Source organism: Pelodiscus sinensis, chromosome 1 (genome assembly GCF_052426305.1).
Source record: "Pelodiscus sinensis isolate ZL-2025 chromosome 1, ASM5242630v1, whole genome shotgun sequence".
Lineage (NCBI taxonomy): Eukaryota > Metazoa > Chordata > Testudines > Trionychidae > Pelodiscus > Pelodiscus sinensis.
Window position 1 is genome coordinate 94,655,451 of NC_143052.1, and position 25,053 is coordinate 94,680,503.

General features: G+C 53.2%; 1 protein-coding gene across 2 annotated transcripts in view; it reads left to right on the top strand.

Moving 5' to 3' along the window:
• The window catches only part of ELFN2 (extracellular leucine rich repeat and fibronectin type III domain containing 2), a 73,785-nt gene extending 49,812 nt beyond the window's left edge, over window positions 1–23,973 (top strand). For both annotated transcript variants that reach the window (XM_075937482.2, XM_075937489.2), the window contains exon 3: window positions 14,388–23,973. In XM_075937482.2, the coding sequence (XP_075793597.1) occupies window positions 14,907–17,312 (2,406 nt within the window). In that variant the 5' untranslated portion in view covers window positions 14,388–14,906 and the 3' untranslated portion in view covers window positions 17,313–23,973. The remainder of the gene's footprint in view (window positions 1–14,387) is intronic.
• Window positions 23,974–25,053: the final 1,080 nt, after the last annotated feature.

Genomic DNA, 25,053 nt, shown 5'->3' on the forward strand with positions numbered 1-25,053 from the left:
CATAGAGCTGGAGATAAAAGAAAGTATTCCAGCTCCTTGCGGAGACTGGAGTTCCTTCAGGACTTGTCCCATTACTTAGGGGTTTCTGCCTCTTGCTTTGCTTGCAGTTAAAACCAGAAGTTTAGAAAACACTTTAGTGATCCCTGCAGAAGTCACTCTTGCCGTCCTGCCTCTATCCAAGCCAGCAGGACTACTCCAACCCATATTCACTGTGAATTATACATTTCAGGCCTCAGGCCTGTGCTGGTATCTGGGCAGAGGGAAGTAGAACCTCATTTTGACCTGGAAAACTAAGTGGAGTTGATCGTGGGAATGGCAGGGAATGAAGATGGACCAGGGAGATGTGTTTCATTGCAATTCATAATGTTAACCCTGGTCTTGATCTTTCACTCCCTTGGAGACCTTGGTGACTGTGGCCCTTGTGGCCAGTGCTGTGTTTCAGCACCACAGACAGCAGCATCCTGACCTAGCTCTCCCTTTTAAAAGAACATCTGATACTTTTGCAAGACCAGAGGGGAAAGGGAAAGAAGGGTGAAAATAACAGGCTGGAGTGTTCAATCAGCAGCAAAAGGGAGACAATGTTTTTAGATGCAAGGAGAAGAGAGAGAAGGAGAATGTTGGTAGGTGGGTCACTAACGGTATGTCTAGACTACACCCCTCTGCTGGCAGAGGGATGCAGATTAGGCTGGTCGAAATTGCTAATGAAGCGGAGATTTAAATATCCCGCACTGCATTAGAATAAAAATGTCCACCGCTTTTTTTTCTGGCATGGAGCTTTGTCAGAGAAAAGCAGCAATCTAGAGGCTGATCTATCACTAAAGAAAGCCTTTTCCAATAGATCCTTTACGAGGCATAAGGGATCTATCGGAAAAGGCTTTCTTTAGCGATAGATCAGCCTATAGACTGCCACTTTTCTCCGACAAAACTCCATGCCGGAAAAAAGCGGCGGCCATTTTTATGCTTATGAAGCGCAGGATATTTAAATTCCCACTTCATTAGCTATTTCGCCCAGCCTAATCTGCATCCCTCTGCCGACAGAGGGTGCAATCTAGACATACCCTAAGAGGCAAGAGAAAGCAGCTTGGCAGGAAGAATCTGTTGTGTTTGGAAGATGTGGGAAAGATCAATATAGACATTTAGAATATTAATAATATTTGAACCCTGAAATGGGACTACAGGGTGTTCCCCCTGTAAGTCTCTTCGGTATACATCCGTTCTACACTAAAGTCGTTGACGCTTGTAGGAACTGATGTGTTATAAGTCCTCCCATTCCCTGCTCTTAAGATGTGCCAAAAAAAAATTGTGCAAATGGAAATCAGCCACTGGAAAAAAATTCCCCATCTTTGTTTTGCTAAAAGTCCAAGTGTTTTGGAATGTATCTTGGGCTTATAGCGAGGATGGCCAGTATGCATGTGCTTAAAGTTAGGCATGTGCTTTAATGCTCTGCTGATTCCAGGCCAGAAAGTATGAGCAGAAGTAGAGAATAATGAATAATTACCTCAAAGCGCTTACTCAGTGCCTGATTATCATCCTCGGCAGCCCTGCTAAATTAAATCACAACAACAATAAAGAGCTTAGGAGGTGGTCAATGAGGAATAAGGGGAGTTATAATGAATGGGGAACAGGCCATACAATGGTGAATAACAAGTGGAGTAAGAAATGAGGACTGGGTGACAAGCAAGGGGCATGGTAGGGAATTGATAGAGGGCTTTTATGAGGGCTTTGTAGAAAGGAAAGATGGACTGTGGCTGAGGGGATCTCACTAGAATTCACTGCTCCACCACAGACATCCTCTGGGGCTTTGGGTGATCTCTTTGTGCCTCGACTCCCCATCTGTAAGATGGGACTAATGAGCCTTTATTCATATAAACAAATCATCGAAGTATGAAGGGGCAAAATTAGAAAGGCCAAGGCACAAAATGAGATTAAACTAGCTAGAGATTAATGGGTAATGAAAAAAAAAATCTACAAATACCTTAGAAGCAAGAGGAAGGCCAAGGACAAGGTAGGCCTGTTACTCAAAGAGGGGAAACATAATATCAATGTGTGGAAATGACAGAAGTGCTGATGACGTTTTTTGTTTCAATTTTCACCAGAAGGCTAGTAGTGATTGGACATCTAACATAGTGAATGCCTGTGAAAATGAAGTAAGATCAGAGGGTTACATTGAGAAAGTGCAAGTTAAAATTACTTAGACAAGTTAGATGTTTTGAAGTCACCAAGGCCTGATGAAATACATCCTAGAATACTCAAGGAGCCAACAGAGGAGATATCTGAGCCATCAGTGATTATTTTCAATAAGTCATGAAAGACCAGAGAGCTTCTGGAGGGCTGGAAAATATAGTGCCTATCTATCAAAAGGGGAATAAGGACAATTTGGGGAATTACAGACCAGTCATCTTATTTTCAGTACCTGGAAAGGCAATGGAAGAAATAATTAAGCAATCAGTTTGCAGGCATCTGGAAGTTAATAAAGTGATAAGTAACAATGTGGGTTTGTCAAGGACAGATCATGTTAAACCAACCTGATAGATTTGATTGGGTAACAAGCCATGTGGGTAGGGAAAGGGGGTAATGGATGTGGTATATCTTGGCTTTAGTAAGGCATTTGATACTATTTTGCATGACCTTTTCATAAACCAACTAGGGATATACAACCTAGAGGGGGTTTCTACAAGGTGGGAGCATAACTGGTTGAAAAACTGTTCCCAGAGAATAGTTATCAGTGATTGTCAGTCAAGTGGACTGAGGGATAGCTCAGTGGTTTGAGCATTGGCCTGCTAAACCTAGGCTTGTGAGTTCAATCCTTGTGGAGGCCATTTGGGGCAAAAATTTGTCAGGGATGGTACTTGGTCTTGCTGTGAAGGCAGGGGACTGGACTCAATGACCTTGCAAGGTCCCTTCTGGTTCTAGGAGATAGGCAATCTCCATTAATTACTTTAAACTGGAAGGGTATATCAGGTGGGGTCCTGCAGGGATCTATCTTGGTTGAGGTTCTGTTCAACATCTTCAGTGATTTAGTTGATGGCATTGAGAGTACACTTATAAAGTTTGCAGACAATACCAAGCTGGGAGGGGTTGCACGTGCTTTGGAAGATAGGATTGAAATTTAAAATGATCTGGACAAACTGGAGAAATGGTAAATTGGATGTAATTCAGTAAGGACAAATGCAAAGTAGTACACTTAGGATGGAACACAAATCGTCTCTGTTCTTTGAATGGCTTTTCAAGAGAGTGTAGTGTAGTGGTTCTCAGCTGTTGCACTGGTGACCCCTTTCACATAGCAAGCCTCTGGGTGTGACCCCCCCACCCTTTTAATATATATTTAACACCATTATAAATATTGGAGTCAAAGCAAGGTTTGGGGTGGAGGCTGACAGTTTGCAACCCCCCATGAAATAACCTTTCAACCCCCCGAGGGATCCTGACCCTCAGTTGAGAACCCCTGGTTTAATGTAACAAGTAGACATATTTTACTGTAGGTAGGGAAGTGAATAAGCGTGTATTTCTAAGCATAAAGAGAACTCTAATTGCCAGTGGGGGGTATGAATCAGTGGTTAGGAAAACACTATTATCGGATAAGTAAACAAGACTGTATGGAGCAGTGATGCTCAGACCTCAATGGCTTAGGAGCCAAATTAGTGATTGACATTACTCAGAAGAGCCGCAGTCATGTGAATTCATTGTTTCATGTACTGTTTATATTATTCTCACACCAAAATGACAGACTAAGTACCCCACAACTGGTTAATAAGATAGTAAAAGCGTCCTGTTTGGTTAATAACTTAGGCTGGTTAATAATTCAATCACACAGTATTTTAATGTCATAAGCTGCAAAGAGCCGCAGGAGACACAGTAAAGAGCCATTTGTGGCTCCAGAGTCACAATCTGAGTATCACTGACTTAGGACATTGACCAATGGACTGAAGAAGGGGCAGATTTATCAATAAAGTGACTATTTAGATATGTAACACTGAGTAAATGAGATGCTCAGTAAATGGAGTGAACATGGTGGGGGCTGAAGAGAAAGAAAGAGAGAATGAAGGGAAAGGGTCTTTGCTCAATGAGAGGAAGGCTACAGAGTGAAGATCAGGAGCATTACTGGAGAATTAGGATGCATAAATGAATGACTGGTAGAGTACTTAATTACTCATATTTTCATACAGTGATGGTGCAAATGGGAGAGTTGCTCTTCAATTGAGTATGGAGGGAGTAAATGAGTACATTAGAGCTGTGCTGATTGGGGTGGAGTGAATGAGTAACTTGGACTCTGTTGAAGAGAGGTGAACTGGAGTGGATGCGTGAGGTGGGGGTGTATGAGGAGATGTAGGGAGGAGTGGATGGGTGAGGTGGGGGTGTATGAGGAGGCGTAGGGAGGAGTGGATGCGTGAGGTGGGGGTGTATGAGGAGGCGTAGGGAGGAGTGGATGCGTGAGGTGGGGGTGTACTGAGTTCAGGTGGAGTGGGGGGTGAGTTTGGGATGCATTGAGCAGGGGTTGCATGAGTGTATGTGTTGGAGCTGTACTGAGCAAGGCAGGGAGGCATAACTCCGTGCAGTAGTTCATTTCTGAAGGGGGAAGAGCCATCCTTCAGTTCAGTAATAAGGGTTGAGTCAGTCCTGCATGTGGTGTTAGTGAATGGGGTAGCTGGGTGGAGGATTTGAATGGGCTCAGGACACTCATAGAGTGAGTTGATATAGTTCATAGTGAAGCAGATGTAGGTGATAACAGTTGAAGCGGGTGGTAAGTAGAATCCTTACCTAGTAAGAGGAAGTCTGTTGAAAGGTTTCACTCCACTCAAGGAGCTGTAGGGTGTCTCGGTGCAGGTGCTGGTTCAGTGGCTGGATGATTGGGGCAGATGCAGACTGGCGGGTGCAGCAGTGCGATGTACCTAGCCTTAGTGGACAGTAGAATTGAGTGGCTCAAGCCATCCTGTCCTTGTACTTGCTGCAAATACAGTTCCATTGGCTTCCTTCCCTGGGTTTGCCTATGTGCTCATCCCTCTTGCACAGGGCTTCCTTATGTGCCCATTACCCTAGTATCTGGGTGCCACTTTTGCTTCTGTTTCTGCTGTGTTTACATTCTTATTTGCAGCCCCAGACTCCTCTGGAAGGAAGAGAGTAACAGAAAAAAAAAAGACTGAAAGAAGCCGACTGAGGGAAAGTGAGCCCAGACAGCCCTCCTAACCTCTGAAATAACTTAAATTAGCAGGGGGAGCGAGAGAGGGAAGGAAAAAATGATGAGAAGGAAAGAGAGAAAAATATTCTAGAGACGAAAAGAAATTACCATACACTGAGATCCTGTTATTCAACCTAATTTTCAAAGGACTGCAGCTGTCGCGCTGAGATAATCTGTTAATTATAACAGTCATTGTGTTTTGGCAATGAAAGAAAAAGCCCAGGCTCTAAAGCAAGTGGAGGTGGGGAGGGAGAGAGGCAAGGCCTTGTCAGAATGCATGTCAGGTGTTAGTTCTTGGGCATGTGGGGGAAAGTCCCTCCAAGCAATGCCCAACGGCTGCTCCTGCCCAGGTGGGGAGGATGCGGAGAGGAGGGCTGCATCCCTTTCCTTGGAAGAGGGTGAGTTCAATGCACAGGTGCAGTAAGTGTAGCCCACTGGCCCAGTGAGTGGAGCCGTTCTGTGGCAGAGCCGCAAGGCATTTTAGCCTGGCACTGCTCCCAGGGAATCTGAGGTCGGTGTTTTGGGGCCAGAGATCATAAATTCACTCTGATTTTGGGGGCAGAGCAAAAGGCACGTCTCTAGCAACCATGATGATCAGGGCACGTGCAGAGTTGTGCCAAGTTTGGGAGCATTGCCTCGCCCCTTGGGAGCCGGGCCAGAGGTCCAGGTGGATGGGGGATGCAGTTTGCTCTGGGCCTTAGCAGGGATGAAATGGGAATAGGTCTCCTGGCTGTTGGCCACGCACAGGGAACAACAAAGAAGGAACACGAGAGAGGAGTGGGGGTGTCTGAGGCAGGGGTTTGCTAGAGCCGGGAGTATGATACCGAGGGGAAGACAGTAGAAGAACTTGGGAAAGCTTCATAGATTTGTATCCCTAAGATAGAGCGGTGCTGTGGGAGAAATGGTTTTCAGGGGATGCTGGCTCCAGAATGGCACTTTCCGGCACAGCCCCGGCTTCCTGCCCATTCCCTGCAGCAACTCCCTGCTCCTCTACCTACAGCCAGAACTCCCACTCAGTTTATGCCAGCAACTCCCACCCCAGCCAGCGCTCCCACCCCATAATCTCCAGAGACCCCTCCCGGCAACTCGCCTGCCCGGTTCCCTCCAGCCACCCTTCCCGGCAACTCGCCTGCCCTGTTCCCTCCAGCCACCCTTCCCGGCAACTCGCCTGCCCTGTTCCCTCCAGCCACCCTTCCCGGCAACTCGCCTGCCTGGTTCCCTCTAGTGACCCTGCCACAGCCCAAGCTCTCCCTTATTCGTTGCAACAACTCCTGTTGAAGCCAGCACTTCCGCTTTCTTTTCCACATTCCCTCCTACAGTCCAGTCCTGGGGAGTAGCATGGGGCAGAGACATTGCGGCCCCCCTTCCCTCATCAGGCAGAGTGATTCAGAGAGCTCTAGTACGTACAACTCTGTTTGCAGAACCTGTAATCTCATGTCGCTATGTCCCTCCCCCTCTGGCGCCTACCTTCCCTTCCCTGCTGGAAGCTGCTGCGGGTGGACCTGAGTTAATGCAAATCCCCCTGAATCTCTAATGACAATATTAATATTCAAGGTGACTAAACCACTTCAGAAACAAATTGTGCTCTCTCCAGCCAGCCATGGAAGTGGCCCCTAGATGGAATACCATATTTCCAGCCCTCGTGACTTTCCAATATCTCCTCTTTGAAAACTCCCCAATCTGCATGGGGCTCTTGCACTCCAGAGCATTCCCTTCCTTCCTGTCAAACAGATGAGGGATCTAATCATTGCAGAGGGCTTATTTCCATCATGGCGTTGTTTGCTGTCTGGTTCACTTTTCCTTGAAGATGTTAGGCTCAGCACAGATTGTCCGGAGCACCTCACCACAGTGGATACATGTTCTTTGGCCTTGCGCGAGGTATGTGTAGAAGAGGGTAGCTCTGAGTTGTCAGCTAAGCTCAGACCCTCCCATATTAGCATGGGGGGGGAGGGGAGTTGTGTTGAAGGCTTCATTGGAGCAGTGTCCACTTCAGCCTGCACCCCTCACAGCAATGCCCCATTATTGCCAGCCATTGTGCAGGCAGCGTGAGCTTCCTCGTGGCATTGCCCCAGCAGTGCCAGGTGGGGTGCAGGCACCATGAGCTCCCTCATAGCAGTGCCCTGTCAGTGCAGGCAGTACCAGATTTCCAGTGGTGCCACTGGTGCCATAGTGCTGAACCCACACTCAAAAAGGGGGCCCAGCCTGGCCTGCTCATTTGTGCTGCATCTGGAGCAGCTGGTTTCTCTCTACTCCTCTGCTTTTCCCCGCCACTGTTTTCTCTTCTCACTCAGCTGGCCAGGGCTTCCCTCCATACCTCCTGCCCCTGCCTGCTGGCTCCCTCCCTCCAGCCCTTGAATTTCCCCCCAGTTCCCTACCCACTGCTTGCTCCTTTATGTCGGAGGCTGCTCTGCCCCCGTCACCAGCAGGCAGATGGGGATGGAGAGGTGCCTACAACTCCTGCTACTCCGGGCTGGTGACTGTCCGGGTTTGGGCTCCCCACGGTGGGGCCTGCCTCTCCTTGCTGCTCTGTGGAAGCAGGTGGCAGGCTGGGGATGTTGGAAGCTGCCCATAGGAAAGCTTCCTCCACTGTGAGCACCTGAGCCTGGTAAGCAGGGCTGGGGGAGGGAGGGGCTCTGGGGGCTGCTCCCAGGTGTTCACTGTCCTGCCCCCTGGAGGGAAGATCCCTGCACTGCACTGGCTCATCAGGGCCTGGGGCAGGGCGTGGGGGAGTGTATGGGGGATGCTGGGATGTGAGAGGGTGGGAGGCGCTGGGCAGTGTGGGAGGTTTGTCTGCTTTGGGGTGCTAGGCCGTGGGGGCCTGAGTGAGGTGCTGTAGGTGGTGGGGCTGCGGGGAAGGGCGCAGGGCAATGCGGGTGGGGGAGATCTGTGTGTGCTGGGCAGTTCTGGTAGGGCTGATGTTGGGTGGGACGCTGGGCCGGGTGTTGTTGGAGGTACTGTGCATTTCTGAGTGGGGGAGGGGTGCTGGACATGGTGGGTCCGGGGGGTGCTGGATGGAGAGGCTGTGTGCAGTGTCTTGGGGCTCCAACTGAGAAGGGGTATGTGGGCAGCACAGAGCGTGGCAGGAAAGTGTGCACCTGGCAACTGTCCCTGAGTGTAGGCACCGTGAATTCCCTCACTGTGGTGCCCTGTCAGTGACAGCCAGCGTGCAGGCCCGTGAGCTTCCTCAGGGCAGTGCCTCATCAAGTCAGTCGGGGCAGGCACCGTGAGCGCTCTCGTAGTAGTGCCCCATCAGTGCGAGCCAGGACTCGAGCCTCTCTTGGACTGTGCGAGGTGCAGGCTAAGGCAGTGGGAGCACTCCGGTAGCCTGCTGTGCCACTGGGGAGGGGGAGAGTGCGATGATCCGAACCCCCTGTGTCTGTGCCCACACAGAGCGGCGGGGTTGTGTGATGCTACCTAGCCAGCAGAGCCCTGGCTGTGGCAGGGATTTGGCTGTGCGCATGGCATTGCCTCAGGGGAGCTGGAACTCAGAAAGCTGAGGAAATCTTTGTGTGGCAGAGCCATATTGAGAGGTGTAGGTGCCAGCTTCATACAGAGGAGGGTCTGAACTGTGATAGGGAACTGCAAGAAAGAGGGGAAAAGAGGCGAGCCTAGCAGAAATCAGAGCCGGTCCCATGTGCACGGGAGACAGCCAGCCGGGGGCAAGCAGGTATGTGGAAGTGAATAATCATCTGGACTGGGCAAAGGGAGGCAGGGAGGGCGGGTGACTTGGCCTGTCTCCGGATTTCCAGTCCTGCAGGGAGTGAGGCGTGTTCTGTGGGTTTTTAAAGCATAAATTTCTAATGGGGAGGCTCTTAGCGCCGTTTATGTGATGGTAGAATAAGCGCCGGCTTCCTAATGTGCTGGGCCCTATGGGGCGGGGATGCCGAACGGCATGTTAGCAACACAGGCCCTAACCTCAGGATTTCCCTTAGGGGCTTGTGTTTTCACAGACTCTCACAGCCTGCACTTTGGCCTCTTGAACCTTCTGGACACACTGAACCCATCCCATTCCCTGGTTCCCCAGCACTGCCCTGACTCACTGACCTCCAAATCCCCCAGTACCCCAGGCTCACTGGCCCTCTGGCACTTCCAAGCCCCCCTGGCTCACTGACCCCCCACTGATTCTCTGATACTCCTGGCTCTCTGACCCACTCAATTCCCCAGTCCGCCTGACTCATTTAACCCCCATGTGCTGTCAGCCCCCATGACCGACTGATATCCAGCCCGCTAGCTCACTGTCACTCCATCCCCAATTCCTCCATACCACCTTGGCTCACTGATCCCCTAGTCAGTGGGGGTCAGTCACCCCCACTCATGGATTCACAGGATCAGTGCTGTGCCCCCAACTTTTGAACAGTCTGTTGGAGGAACCCCTTCTGATGTCCCAGGAGTCTCACTCTTCCTTCAGAGCAGGCCGCACCAACTCAGAGCCTCCTGAGACTGAATCTTGGGCTTTCAGCAGCTCAGCTTCACACCGTGCGAGTTGCCTGAGACACACTCCTGGTAGAGACTTGGAGGCGCCTCGGGGACTAACGCACCTCAGCTGGCATGGGCAGTGCCGCTTGCGCAGCCTCTTCAAAACTGCTGGGTTTATTAGGCACCTGGAACACAGCGCAGAGAGCCCTTAGAGGGGAGCTCAGAGCACAGACGGTTAAAGCAAAGTCCTTTCTGGTCAGCCCCAAGCAATGCACGAGCCACGCTGTCGTGAACTCCCATTTTCAGGCTCGGGGTTTCTCTCGGACTTCTCTAGTCAGTTCCCAGGCGAGAGCCCCAAGCTTCCCCCACAGCCTGTATATAGCTCATGCCTCTCAGGCCTTTGTTCTCAGCCTGGGCTCTTTGCTCATCTTTTCTGCTGGGCAGAGGGTGGGTGGGGGAATCTGCCTCCCTCTAGGTGACTGTCTGCAGCCCAGTGTTTGGGCTTTCCTGTGTCTTCTCCAGTTTTCCAATGATATGGGGCGCCTAGGCCAGTCCTTTCTAATGACCCGTTCAGACCGCTCTGACAGCTGGGGGATCACACCCACACACACATCTGTGTCTCTAGGCTGCCCTGAGGGCAAAGTTGATCCTCCCCTGCCTCCCACTGGGCAGCAGTGCAAAGTATTGGGGAAGCTGAGGCACACAGCAGCTCCGTCAAAGTGTTACAAAAATCTCTCACTTTGTCAAAAGGAAATTACCTGAGGGCTGCAAACCCCTGTTCTGGGAGGGGTGTCATCTCCTCACAAGGTTCCTTCCACACTTGCCCCAGAGGACTGCCCTGCTGCATTCTCCAAGCACACCTCTTCCCCCCCCCCCCCCCAACCTATTCTGCAGCTTCTTCCAACACCCCACTCCACCCACTCTGCACATCGCTCTGCCATGCTCAGGCTTCGGAGAAACAAGAGGGAGGACGGTGGCCAAGTGTGGTGTCAGCATCTTTCCAGCCAATACTGAGAACACTGTGCTGTTTCCTGGGATTGCTGGACTCATCTGCTGGCTGATCTATAGCAGGGCTTGGCTGCAGGACTGCACGGTCTGTTCCCCCGCCCCTGAGTGGGGGATGCCTCGTGGTGGATGCCTTGGCAGTGACCGCAGAGGCAGATACTGGGGAGGCATCACGGGGTGCTTACTTGGAGGACAGTGCAGGGGGGCAGAGAGGGGGCTGGTGAAGCACACTGCAGGAATGTGACAACCAGCCAGTTTATTGGTTGGGAACTCTGTCTACAGATGAGCCAGGAGCCGAAGCACAAAGATGGGAGAGCTGGTGGTGAGGAAACTTTCACCCCTCCCATGCCCTTCACTCTTGGGAGTGTGAAGCTGCTGTCCCTTTGCATGGGAGTGGGACCTCACAGCATGAGCAAAGGCCAAGCATGTGGGGCAGGAGGCAGCTACAGACAGGGGACAAGTGTGCCATGGTGCCCAGCCCTTACTAGTAGAGCCCTGTGCAGATACATTTGTATCCATAACCACATCCGTATCCTCAAAAATGAGCCAGGGGTACCCTTATCTGCAGATGCAGATGCCTGCGGCTATAAGGTGGATATCTGTGGATTTGCAGGGCTCTACTTACTGGCAAACCTCCTCATCCCTCCCCCTCCCCCACACTAGCCGCCAGATCTGACCCAGGAGAACCCTTGCACGGGAAGGGCTACTCTGCACAAGTTACCTTGGCCAAGCGGGGCCTAGCTCTGCAAGAGGAACGTTGGGGCCTGTCCTCGGTGTTGCCTGCCCACAGCTGTGCAGGTGCCACCCTGCACCAGTGCTCGGGTGGCTGTGCCCCCGGGGGTTGGCCCAACCACGGCTCTAGCGTGGGAGCTTGCGGCAGCTCCTGCTTCGCGGTCAGTTCTAGCAAACATAATGACATGGGCCAAAGCCAGTAGCAGCGCGCCAGGGCCAGAGCCTGGGCACTGCGCTCCTGGGGAAGAGGGCTGGGAGTTGCATGGAGGACAACTAGCCAAGGGGAGGTTGCCAAGCCAAACAGTAGCGGACGCGTAGGAACTTGTGTGTGTGTGTGAGAGAGAGAAACCCGGTGCAGGTTCTTCTGCGCCCACTTGAGGGTGTGTTGGGAGTATTGCTCTGCTCCTGGGCTCTCTCTGGAAACACTATATAGGCTGCGTCTAGACTGGCATGATTTTGCGCAAATACTTTAAAGGAAAAGTTTTTGCATTAAAAGTATTTGCGCAAGAGAGTGTCTACACTGGCATGTGCCTTTGCGCAAAAGATTTGCTTTTGCGCAAAAGCATCAGTGCCGGTGTAGATGCTCTCTTGTGTAAGAAAGCTCTGATGGCCATTTTAGCCATCGGGCTTTCTTGCGCAAGAAATTAACGTGGCTGTCTACACTGGCCCTCCTGTGCAAGAATACTTCCGCAAGAAGGCTTATCCCTGAGCGGGAGCGTTGGAATATTTGTGCAAGAAGCACTGATTTTATACATTACAAAGTCAGTATTCTTGTGCTAATACTCGCGGCCAGTGTAGACTGGCAGCAAGATTTTGTGCAAAAGCGCCTGCTTTTGTGCAAAATCTTGCCATTCTAGACGCAGCCTATGTCTGTCTCTGTTTATCCCATTCCCTTGTGTTCATGGAACTGGCTGGCACAAGCAAGCAGGGAACCCACAGCCGTGCTAAGGGCAGGGGGTGGCCAGTAAAAACAGTGTAGGGGTGTGAGACAGCAAGAGCAACTCAGGCAGGCCTAGGTCGGGAGACACCCTGCAAAAGGGTGAGAGAAAAGCCAGCGTTAGTGGAGAGCGCTAAGGAGCAGCAGGAGCGAGTCAGCAGTGACATGGCTGGGGCCAGCAGAGCCTCCTTCCCACAACCCACAGGAGGATGCCAAGTCAGGGTATTATTTAGCGTGGCATTACACTGTCAAGAGAGGAAAAGCCAGCCCTTGGAAACCAGCACCTCCTGCTTCAGCATTGGCCCAGGCCAGAACAAACCTGCGCTGCAGCCAGGGGCCATAGCAGGATGGTCACAGGTAGAACAAGCATGGAGGCCTCATTCAATCAGTGATGGGGAAGGGATCCTTTCCTCCATCTTGTCCATTGGATTCAGCACTACCTCTGCCCTTCCTCTGCGCCTTCCTCCCTCCCCCTTGGCTTTCCTTGCTGGGTTATTGAATATGCAAGTGTCTCTCTCTGACACCATCTCTGATCCCTTAATCCAGCTGCCCTGGTAATTCCGCAGCCCCAAATCAGCTCAGATCTCTCTGCAGACGTCAGCCTCCTGCCACAAGAGTTGGTTTTTCTTCCCTGACTCCCCCCTGCCCCGCCCCTGCCTCCCGCTGTTTCTGCCCTGTGGGTCTCTGCATTGGAAAAGGGCTGGGCTTTAGCAGCAAAGGTTTTTAGCAATATCCTTAGTGAGCATCCCTAGAAAAAAAAGAGGAGTGAAGACAGGATTCTGAATCTTAAGTAGCTATGATGCATTTTTCTCTTGTTTCTGGCAGCTCCCTCTATCCGTGCCCCCTCTGGAGAATGGGAATGTCTCCTTAGTCGCAGCAGAGGGCACTCCTCCAAGGCTGGGGCTAAGAGACATTAGTGACAGCAGAGGGTGAGGGGGCAGTGTCAGTGGGGATGTCAGCAGAGGGAGCTCCTGCCTGGAGAGTAGGAGATGGGTATGCAGGGCCAGAGAAAGGGGACTGAAAATGACTCCCTGGCAGCAGCAGGGATTATCTCCCAAGAGTGGGGTGTGCTGGCAGCCCCTGAGCAGAGGGGACACCAGGCTGGATTCTCTGGCTCAGGATGAGTCTCAGGGTTTGATGTTGGGGGACGAAAGGGGGACAGAAATGTTTCCCTGCTACCAGCAGGGGGTGCTCTCCCCACAGTGGGGTAAGGCAACTATTGAGTGTTTCTCCTCACCCTCGGGCAAGTGGCGAGATTCTTTAACCAGCCTGGGCAGGAATTAGTTTGCTCTCCTTCTCTGACAATAGCGCCACAATAGCAGAAATGAAAAAATAATAATAATAATACAGCACCATGCTGTCCCCTCCACACTGGGGTGCAGCTCTGTGCACCTGTCCCATGCCACGTGCAGGAGCCACCCTTTGCCAGAGGGCTCTTGACAGCCCTCTCCCGCTCTGAGCCAACACGCCCCTCTGCTCTTGCATGGGCATCCAGCACTCACAATTCCCGCTTCTAAACGTCCCTCTCTGAGCCCTGCTTGCGAAGGCCACGTTGTCCCCAACCCTCGCCTGCGTTGAGATGAGGGAATTATTTTCGGAACGAGAGCAGTTATACAACCCATGAATTATTTATTGTTTTGCATCAAGGAAAAAACCCCATTTAGATGGGATTCTTATTTATTTATCATCAGCGGGTGCGCGCCCCCGCGCGTGTGTATTGTGCGATTTCCGTTCTCTGCGCTGGCAGCCGAAGTTTCTTGGGGTTGGGTTGACTTGGGTTGTGTTTTCTTTATGCTTTGGAGTTTTAAGCCGATCATAATAAAGCTACGTCCCTCCCGCTGTTCCCCCCCCCCCACACACACACCAGACTGTGATTCTATTACATAACGAAACCCAAGTACCCTTCTGGCTATCACTGATACAAGATTATGTTGCAAGGGTTCCCTTTGCCAAGGCTTATCAGCGTAGCAGGCAATACCGCCTCCCCCCGTCCACCTGCAACGCTCCCTGTTCTGCTTTTCCCTGTCCCCCAGAAACCAACAAACCTAGCCGTCATCTTCCGTATTTCAAAGACCCCCCCGACTGATGTCTCCTCTTGTCTCTTGTGTGTTTCCTTTCCAGATTCCAGCGACAGATGGATCTCTCGCTCGCATGCTCGCTATCTATGTTTTTGTTTTCAAGATGTTTGATCTGAAGTTCTGAAGTGTCTCAGAGGGGACCCAAGAAAGGGGGAGGAGGAGCAATCCAGGGAGCCCAGCGACAGAAGAGGAGTCACCTCATGGTGGTCACGGGGGAAGGTGGGGAGGGTGTGTGGGGGTGTTGTTCCTGAGTCTTGAAGTTTTGTTGGTTAATTTTTGTTTTGCTTTAAAGAGAAGCACAGATTTCTGTCCCTGCCCTTCTGGTCCGGGATTGGGAGCTGCAAGCACGAGTGGATTTTGCTCTCTGCTGCTCTGCAAAGGGAGGGACAAGAAAAATGTTGGTGAGGGCACCGGATAGAACTGAGGCGCCTGTGCCCTCCTATCACTAAGCACCCAAGGAGTGTTGCCTCTTATCTTCTCCCTTTGCTCCTCTCCCTTTGCTCTCCAGAGGCTTGTTTCCTGTTCTTGCCCGTGGGGGGGAGGTGGGGTGCCGCACCCGAACATGCTGCGCCTGGGTTTGTGGGCGGCCGCCCTGATCTGCGTGTTCTCCCCCGGCACGGTGCATGGCGACTGCTGGCTGATCGAGGGGGACAAGGGTTACGTGTGGCTGGCCATCTGCAGCCAGAACCAGCCGCCCTACGAGACCATCCCCCAGCACATCAACAGCACGGTGCACGACCTGCGCCTGAATGAGAACAAGCTCAAGGTGGTGCTGTACTCCTCCCTCAACCGCTTCAGCAACCTCACCGACCTGAACCTGACCAAGAACGAGATCTCCTACATTGAGGACGGGGCCTTCCTGGGGCAGGCCAACCTGCAGGTCCTGCAGTTGGGTTACAACAAGCTCACCAACCTGACGGAGGGCATGCTGCGGGGCATGGCCAGGCTGCAGTTCCTCTTCGTGCAGCACAACCTGATTGAGGTGGTCACACCCACTGCCTTCTCCGAGTGCCCCAGCCTGATCAGCATCGACCTGTCCTCCAACCGGCTCAGCAGGCTGGAGGGGAACACCTTCACCAGCCTGAGCAACCTGATGGTGTGCGAGCTAGCTGGCAACCCCTTCAACTGCGACTGCAGCCTCTACAGTTTCCTCACCTGGCTGGTGGTCTTCAACAATGTCACCAAGAACTACGACCGGCTGCAGTGTGAGACGCCCCGGGAATTTGCTGGCTACCCGCTTCTGATGCCTCGACCGCACCATAACCGCAACGCCATCACCATCTTCCAGTCCATGTGCCGGGGCGGCACCATCCCGTCCCTCTCAAGGATCAATCCCACCCCCTACACACCCGACTCCCAGAGAGACCTGGATGAGAACTCAGGATTCAACCCTGGGGACTTCCTCTCCGTCGAACCTCCGGCTTCTTCCACCACCGACTCCTCATTCAACCCCAGCATCAAGCTGCACCATGTGACCATCAATTCAGCCACCCTTGTGGTGACGATCCCCTCGCCCTTTAGCAAGATGTACGTGCTGGTCCAGTACAACAACAGCTACGTCTCCGATGTTACGACCCTGAAGAATAAGAAGGAATATGTCACCCTGAACAAGCTGAAGGCCCACACGGACTACACCTTCTGTGTGGCCTCCATCCGCAACTCCAAGCGCTACAACCACACCTGCCTGTCTTTTGCCACCAGGAGCAAGGGGAGGGAGGACCCAGTGCCCAATACCTCCACCACCACTCACTACATCATGACCATCTTGGGCTGTCTCTTTGGGATGGTCATCGTCCTGGGAGTGGTGTACTACTGCCTGCGGAAGCGAAGGATGCAGGAAGAGAAGCAGAAGTCCCTCAATGTTAAGAAGACCATCCTAGAGATGCGCTATGGCTCGGATATCGACACCAGCTCCATTGTCCATTCTTCGCAGAAGCTGGGCGAGCCACCCGTCATCCCCGTCTCGCGGATGTCCTCCATCCCTTCCATGATTGGGGAGAAGCTGCCCTCTTCCAAGTCAATTGAGGCTGGGATGGAGACTCCCAAAGTTACCACCAAGGGCAACTACATTGAGGTGAGGACGGGCGGTGGGGATGGACTGGAGCGATCCCAGCGGGATGACGATCTGCGTGAGCTTGACAATGGTCAAGGCTCGGCAGCTGAGATCTCCACCATCGCCAAGGAAGTGGACAAGGTCAACCAGATCATCAACAACTGCATTGACGCCCTCAAGCTGGACACAGCCTCCTTCCTAGGAGGAGGGAGCGGCGTGGATTCAGACATGGGCTACGAGTGCCAGTCCATCCCCGCCGGCTCCTCAGGAGGGCTGGAGCGGCCCGGCTTCCTGTCGCCGTCCTACAAGGAGAGCTCCCACCACCCCTTACAGCGCCAGCTGAGCGCAGATGCGGCTGTGACCAGGAAGACCTGCAGCGTCTCATCCAGTGGCTCCATCAAGAGTGCCAAGGTCTTCAGCCTGGATGTGCCCGACCACCCGCCAATGAGCAAGTCGGATTCCAAGTACATCGAAAAAGGCAGCCCACTCAACAGCCCCCTGGATCGTCTTCCCTTGGTGTCCCCGGGCGCCATCCACCACCTGGAGGTAAAACCTTCCTATCATTGCAGCGAGCACCGACATTCTTTCCCGGCCCTGTACTATGAGGAGAGCGCTGACACCCTGAGCCAGCGGGTGTCATTCCTTAAGCCGCTCTCCCGCTCCAAGCGGGACTCCACGTACTCCCAGCTCTCCCCCAGACACTACTTCTCGGGCTACTCCTCCAGCCCTGAGTACTCCTCTGAGAGCACTCACAAGATCTGGGAGCGCTTCCGGCCTTACAAGAAGCACCACCGGGAGGAGGTTTACATGGCGGCTGGCCATGCCCTGCGGAAGAAAGTCCAGTTTGCCAAGGACGAGGATCTGCACGACATCCTGGATTACTGGAAAGGAGTCTCTGCTCAGCAGAAATTGTGACTCTCTTTAAAAGGAAAGAAAAAAATCCAACAACCACCAACAAAAGAACCACTTGACTGTGATCAAAAACCGAACAGCCCCCTCTTCCCTCAACAAAAACGAACTGAGAACCGTTTCTTAAAAAGTTTACAAAAAAAAAAAAAGAAAGAAAGCAAACAAAAAACAAACTCCTGCAATGAATTGTCTTTCCTGTGTTACGGGGACCACTCTTCCTCCTGCAGCTGATTGGGAGGAGCTACCTGCTTTGACACTGTGGTAATGACGCTGGGGGCTAGCGGGAGGGAAGGATGAAGAAGGGGGATAGGCATGCGAGGGGGGCAGAGAAGGATGCTAACCAGGCCTAGACTAAACCACTAACCATTGCTTTTATGTTCCTGTTGTTATTTTGTTCCAGATTGGGGGGAGGGGAAGTTAAGGTTGGGGGTGGGGCTTCTGTTTGTTCCCTTGAGGGGGCAGCCCCAACCATGCATTCTCATCAAGTGAAAATGGGGGATGTCACGAAGCAGAGAGCCCCTCCTTGGCATTTTGTGGGATCGGGGGTCTTCAAGGCTTCCTCCCACCTCCCCAAGACATGTGGGGCTTGTATAGACTCTAGCATGTAACTGGAGGCTTTCTCTCCTTTTCCTCCCCCATGGACTCCAGTGGGGTTTCCTGAACCTGGGGGTGTGTTTCCTGGCTCATGACCACATCCGCCTCCCTCGTTCACTGAGGAAAGGGGGGTAGGGCGCACAGCACGGGGCTCTTCCCAACCGTGTATTTTGGAAGAGGGGTCACCCGCTTTCTCAGGCCCTGGGAATCTCCCACCCACACCTTCAGCCAAACAGTCCAGTTGTCTTCCAGGAAATGCTGGGGAGCATGTTCTCTGGCATGGCAGAGTGGGGCTTGCTAATGGCAGGGTGAGGCGGGGGTGAGGAAGAAGGTGGGAGTTCCCGACTGCGCTGAGATCTGAAGGGTTCCCCTCTCACCCCTTCTGTCCCACCCTGTCCCCGAGCCGGGCAGGGGCATGCATCTCCCACTTCTTTCAGTTGTGCTGCAGATTCTGCACCCCCCTGTCCCTTGCATTTTGGGGGGGGGGGGGCAGGAGGGAGATCAGACTCTTGAGGAAGGCCTAGGGGAGGAATAACAATCACGGTGCTCCTATGCCTCCTCCCACCCAGCTAGACCAGAGCAGGGACCCCTCTCCTGGGGGGGAGGGGCATTTGTAGAACGGGTGGATGTGACCATTTTCTATTACACTGCAAGTATGAAAGGGCTGGGTCTGGATAGGACCGTGGGTGGGGCCTGTGTTTCCCATGAATGGGGCACATGTGCCTCCCATGGAGAGGAGAGAGCTCCGGGCTTGGAGGAGAGGGGGTAAAATATGGGATGGAGGGAGAGAGTGGGGAATGGCCAGGGGAAATAGGGCACAGCCCAGGAGATTGGTTCTGATTCTAGGAGGGGGTGATTTCCTGGGCTCTCCCTTTGTGGGCCCTGCCATGGTCGTGGCGTTAGAGTGGGAGGGTTGTTAGCTCCTGGACTGAGCTCTCTCACTGTCCTCTGCAAAGCTCCAACCGGCCTTCTCCTCCCCTATTCAGCTGATCCTGTGGGTGCCACTCACCACGGTGCCCACCCATCTGAGGGAATCCTCAATGGGCCTGCAAACCCCGTGTGCCCAGCCCACTCCCCTCCCAGCATTGCTCCCCTGGACTTGGGCCCTAGCTCCCCACCAACTTGGGCCCTTGCTTCCCCACCCCTGTCTCGGAACACACCAACAAAGCACAATGTTTGGCACCCACCAGATCTGTGGCTCTTTCCTCTGGCCTGCGGGGACGCTGCTTCCTGTGCGACTGGCCACCCCCCTCCCTGATCTTTGACAATCTTTCCCTTTTCTCAGATGGGAGGAGGGCTGAGGCCTCCCCTCCCTTTCCTCTAATGCTGTCTGAACCTGTCATTGCTGGGAGGGGGGGAGCACCGTGGCTGGGCCAAGCCTGGGAGGGGCCATTTCCCTCTGAGGAGCTTCTCGGAGCCCAGGAGGATGGTCAGTGGCACTGACAGGGATGCAGGGAGAGGGGCGGTGGAGACAAGAGTTCAGCACATGGGTGTCTCTCCACAGCAGCCATTGGGCACAAGTACCCAGCGTGGATCCTCTTAGAAGGGGCTGGTTAGCATGAACAGATTCTTGTAGGCAGTGTTGTTATAGCTGTGTGGGTCCCGGGCTCTGAGAGAGACAAAGTGGGTGAGGTAATAGCTTTTATTTAGCACTTCTCTCTCACCAAGAGAAGCTGGTCCTGTAAAACTATTACCTCACCCACCTTGTCTGTCAAACAGATTCTCCGCTATCTGTGGGCAACAGCACCATCCGGTGGCTGGTGGGTAAATCCCAGAGGTGTATTCCCTACCGAGATCCTAGGGAAGGGGGTGTAGTGGCAATGGAATGTCCTAAGGAAGGGATCTTGGGGCACGTTCCCTAGGACGGTTTTAAATACCCTAGTGCAACCCAAGTCTCCTGTTGCCTCAGACCCCCCTGCTTGTCAGTGTGCTTCCTGCATCACGGGCTGCTTTGCCATATGTTGATCCCAGCTGTAGCGCAGCCCCTCCCTCTCTCCCCAAGATGGAGCAGTGAGGAGAAGGGTGCATGGGGATCGAGGCTTCAGATTGACTCCAGGGGCTCATAAAACAAGGGAGCCAGCAGATGACAAGAAGGAGTTAGATCACGCCGAGTCCCCTCATGGCAGGAAAGGGTGAGAGCCTGCTGGAGAGTGAAGGGGGACCGCGTCCTCTGTATGCCCCATCATCTTTTCCTCTCCTCCCCTCTCAATGGTACTGCCCAGGGCCCAGTAAATCCCATAAGCTGTTCCACATTTGGGGAGTAAGGGGTGGATTGAGGGGTTATACTCTACCAGGATCTCAGCTCCCGTTCTACCCCTAAGGAGAAGAAAGGAGGCAGAGGACTAGGGAGAAGGGGTGGGGGCCTGCCGGTGGTCTCGTGGAAGGAGAAACTCCTGTTGCCTGAGCTGGGGGTGTAGGGAGGTTAGAAGGGGTGAGCAACCCAAGCGCCTTCCTCCCTGCAGTGACCCCTAGCCTCGGGGCGGGGGGTGGAAGTTTGCACAAGAGGACTGTTCTGAGGGGATGGGAGGGGGAGCAGCCCTCCCCGCCGCTGGCTGGCGAATGGGAACGACAGCCAGTGAAGTACACACGCGCCGTGGCTGAAACGAGCAGATCTAACCTTATCTTTGCATGATGATTTGACTGTATTTTTCTGAGCAAACACCTGTTGTGTATGTGCCAGTTTGTCGAGATTTAACCCTCTCCCTGGTCTCTCCCTCCCCACTCTCACCCTGTTGTGATTTGATCTGAGACATACAATTTCTGGAGGGAGCAGATGCCAAAGAGAACCCAAGCCCGGTGCCCCAGCTGAATAATGCCCTTCAGACTGCTCCTCTCCAGTCCGCGCCTCCTCTCCCCCCTGCAAATTTCCTAGCTACTGGTTAGGGCACTGGCTACGTCCCAGTGGGTGTGATGGGCCTGGCCCTGCAGCCCTTGCTCACTCTTGTGGCCAGTTTAACCCTTCTCCCTCCAGCCCCCACTGTTGTCAGTAGAGCCACTTGCATGCGCAAGGCCTTCTGGGAAGACCCCTGCCATCTGCTCCAGCCTGAACCCACGAGTGAGGCCTGTCTGTGGAGACCTAGAGCCTTGATGTGTGGTGACGGGGCGCCCCAGCTTCGAGGACACCTCTGATGTCTTTGGGCCTGCTCTCTGAAGTCAATGGAGAGACTCCTGCTGACTTGAGTGGGCTTTGGAGAGGAATTTGTCCATTTCCATTCCCCTCAGATAGTTGGCAGGGAGTGTGGTGAGAGGGCTGCTCAGAGACTCCTGCCCTGTCTCCTGGACCTCTGGAGTCCATGAAGCCATGCAGAAGAAAGGGTTTCCTGGGGGTGATTCAGAACCTGAAGCTTATGGCTAGTTTCTGGCTTTGTTTCTGTGCTGGAGCAAACCCAGGATTCATTGCAGGGAGGACAAGAATCACCGTCATTCAACTGGAAGGAGCAGAGCTGGATTCCTGTGCCCCTGGAATGGACTCTGACCCCTAGGTGATTGCTGTTCCCCTTGCAATAGGTGCTAGCTTCCACCCCCACGTGTGCTAGAGTGCTCATTTCTCGCTGCCCCGCGCCCTGTGTCGTACAATTTCTCCTGAGGCAGGTGTGAAATATTCATGAACAACAAATGAAAATTAACGTCAAGAAATCCTGGCTGAGGCGGTGGCCGTGTGTTTGCAATGCTAATCAGTGCCCATGCCCGCCAGAGCCTCTCTGAGGCAGCTCGCAAGGAGAAGGGGCAGCGGGGAGTGGGGGTGGACAGCAGAGAGCATTAGGAGGGAAGAGGTCAGAGAGGAGCGAGGGATGGAGGAGACAGAGAAGAGAGGGGATGGCAGGGGAGGGTGGCAGAGCAGGAGGTGGGGGAGTCAGAGAAATGGAGAGGAGGTGGCAGAGAGAGAAAAGAGCAGGGCTGCTGGAGAGGAGGAAGCTGGTGGGGGCAGCCGAGAAGAGCAGGGAAGAAGCATGCAGTTGCCAGAGCGGGGAGAAGTGGCGTGATGGAGGGGAAGGGGGTGACAGTATAAGGAGGGAGAGCAGAGAAGGCAGGGCAATGATTTTGGGAAGAGGTGCCAGCTGGTGAGAGGACGCAGCAGGACTGATGGAGATGAGAGAACAAAGCAGGAAGAAGGGTTGGAGGAACAGCTGGGGGGTCTGAGAGGTGGCAGGGGAGGATGGGAGGATAGCGGAGCAGGACCAATAAGGCTGGCTCTGTCCCCTCTCTGTGGGTACCAAGCCACTTCCTAGTAGTGCTGGGCACAGGCAGCAGCATGACAGAGAGCTGGCACGCAGAGGGGCAAATTCTAAGCGCTTGCCACTGGAAGGCCAGCCCAGTCGAACCATGACTAGGAACATAGGCAGTAGGGACCGAGTGCTAGCACGCGCCTGCTCCGTGGACTCCTTTGTTGACGGAGATCCTCCCGGAGTGACTCCCATCTGGAATCTGCCCAGTGCAGCCCCCACAGCCTCAGCTTGGGATGCAGGGCTGCATAGCTCAGCATGGGGAATGCACAGCAAGTCCTGCTATCCAACATGAGGCTCCTTAGGGTGGCCAACTCGCGCGTGCACAGGAAGCTGCCCATATTTGTAGGACATCCCGCCCTGGCCCGTGGCATCCCACGTATCTGGTAACAGGCTTCTCGCTCTAGCTGAGGAAGGTTTAACATGATCCAATGGCTGGAAGTGGACACTAGACCAGTATTTCTCAACCAGTGGTACGAGTGCCCTTAGGGGTCCTCGAGAGAAGTCTGGAAGGGGATGTCATCACCACTGAAATTTGGAGAAAACTGAATTTTGTTTTAAGTTTCACAGCGCTTTATTCTTTTTGTACTTTTTACACCCAGAAATTCCATCACCCACGTAGCTACTATTAAATTGTTTAAACAAAACTGTTGCAATGGTAGAAAACATATTTTTTGGTGTCTGAAAACTGTAAGTACTGGGGGTACTTCTAATTTATTTATTTTTTGGAAAAAGGGGTACTTCATCAAAAAAGGTTGAGAAACACTGCACTAGACCAGTTGGGACTGGAAAGAAGCTGTACATTTTTGAGGGGCAATTAACCATTAAGCCAACTTAGCAAGGGCCTTGCTGGATTCTCTGTCAGTGGCTGATCTGCAGCAGGAATTAATTGGGGGAAGTTCTGTGGCCTGCGGTAGAAGGAGAGCAGGCTAGGTGATCAGAGGGGGCCCTTCTGGCTTGGGACTCTGCTTCTGTTAGGCATTGGGCTCTGCGGGGTTGGACTGGAGAATGCTGCCCTCTTCCCTTCTCCTCCCAGCAGGTTTCTGGCATTTTATCCTGGGAGGGAAGAGTAGAGGCTTGACACACTGAAGTGGCCTTGTGGCACTGGCCTGTCCCTTGCCCCCACCAGATCACCTGCCCTCACATAGCCAGAGGCTGTCTCTCTACTGCTCCCCTCTGCCCCACAGGGGGGAAAGAGGAAGCTCTGTGCTGCTACTCCTGACCCTCTCCGGGTGGGATGCCTCCCTCTCCTTTCTCTGGAAGGGATGAATTTCCCCTTGTCCTCTGCTCCCTCCTTCCTCCCATCAGGCCACACCATGGTAGGGACGCCTGGCCTTTGCCACCATGCCCCCACCCCACATGAGGCCTTGCTCTCAGTGAGCCCTATTCTGGAGATCCCAGGTTGTGAGAGGTGGGGGTCAATCCAGCCCTCTCCCTCCCCAATGGCTCCACATTCAGAGCACTAGAGGGGCAGAGAGCCAGTAGTTCCCTCTCCAGTGCCCGTCCCATGCACTCCTTGAATGTAATGCAGATCCGGAGGCAGCTGCCCGGATTGGTTCCTCGCCAGCCACTCCTGTCCCTTCTCCTGTAACGACCCCGTGACCTTGGTTCTGTATGGACACATTGGTTTTTATTTTTATCCCCTTCCCTCCTTGTTTTAAACTGAATGGCACGAAATCGTTTTTCCTCAACTCGGAGATTCCTGTATGGAGAAAATCAATTTCTATATTTGCAATAAATTTCTTATTAAAAAAAAAAGCAAACAAAAAACAAACAAAACAAAACGAGAAAGGCTGCGTCTGAGTCTGTTTGTCTTTTGCCTCTCTTGGCCTGCCCCCGCAGCCCACCAGGGAGGGCTTCCTGGGGCAGGATGGAGTTGGGTAGGGGTACGTCCTGGGGTGGGGATGTGAGCAGAGGACACTGCTGAGAAAGTTGAGATGGGGGTAACGGGAGCAGAGCAAGATGAATGGCTGAATTCTCAGCCGTGCTCATCACCAGCAGATTCCATGGAGAACAAAGGGCTGCATCTCTGCTGTTGCCCCTACCTGCCCCGTGCAGTCACTGCCTCGTTCTCCAAGTCAACCCCATTTCCCTCCCTATGTCTTGTTGGCACCATCCTATCTCCCAGAAGCTTGGTACTTTCTAGTTCACTCCCCACTTATTTGCCCCACCCCCTGCAACTTTGCACCCTTGCTTTCCTTGCAGGCTCCCTCCTGCTGTGTTTCCAGGACCAATTTCTCCAAGGTCTGTGTGTTTTCCAGGGCTTCTCATACGATTCTTATGCATGTAGATCTGATTGCACACATCTAATGGCAGCTTTTGAACTGCCATCCCTTCCTATCTATGCCAGCAAAAGCAAACACACGAGCCCTCAGATGCAGAGTTTACAATTTGCGGTGTGGCAGGAAGATGGCCCAAATACACTTTCTGCTTCTCCAGATCTCAGGACAGATGGGGACCGACCCCAACCCAACCTAACACAGACCGCCTTGGGGGTGCTGTAAGTTATGCCGTTTGCAGCACGCTACTACACTAACGGTGTTATGGGCTGTTCTCCAACCCCTTGCTCCCCAGATATGTTCCTTTCCTGTCCTAATACAGCCCTGCAGGGAGAGGAGTACTATGACTACACCAGCTGCGACTCATTCTGGGTTCCGCTGGCTGCTTTGCTGAGAATTCAGCTCACTATATTCCTCTGAACAGGTCCAATCTCCCATGTCCGGCACCCTCAGGGCCTGAATGGCCCCGAAGCACAGAATTTGCTGGACAAGGGGAGGTCAAGGCTCCCTACCTGGGTGTAGGACTCTGCTGTCCGCTGGGGCTGTGCTCTGTGATGCCTGCCCTGCTGTGTCCATCCCCACGCAGCACCAGCCCCAGACAGGGTCCACCCTGCTGCCTACAGACCTGGTTGGGGCTGTGCCCCACACAGT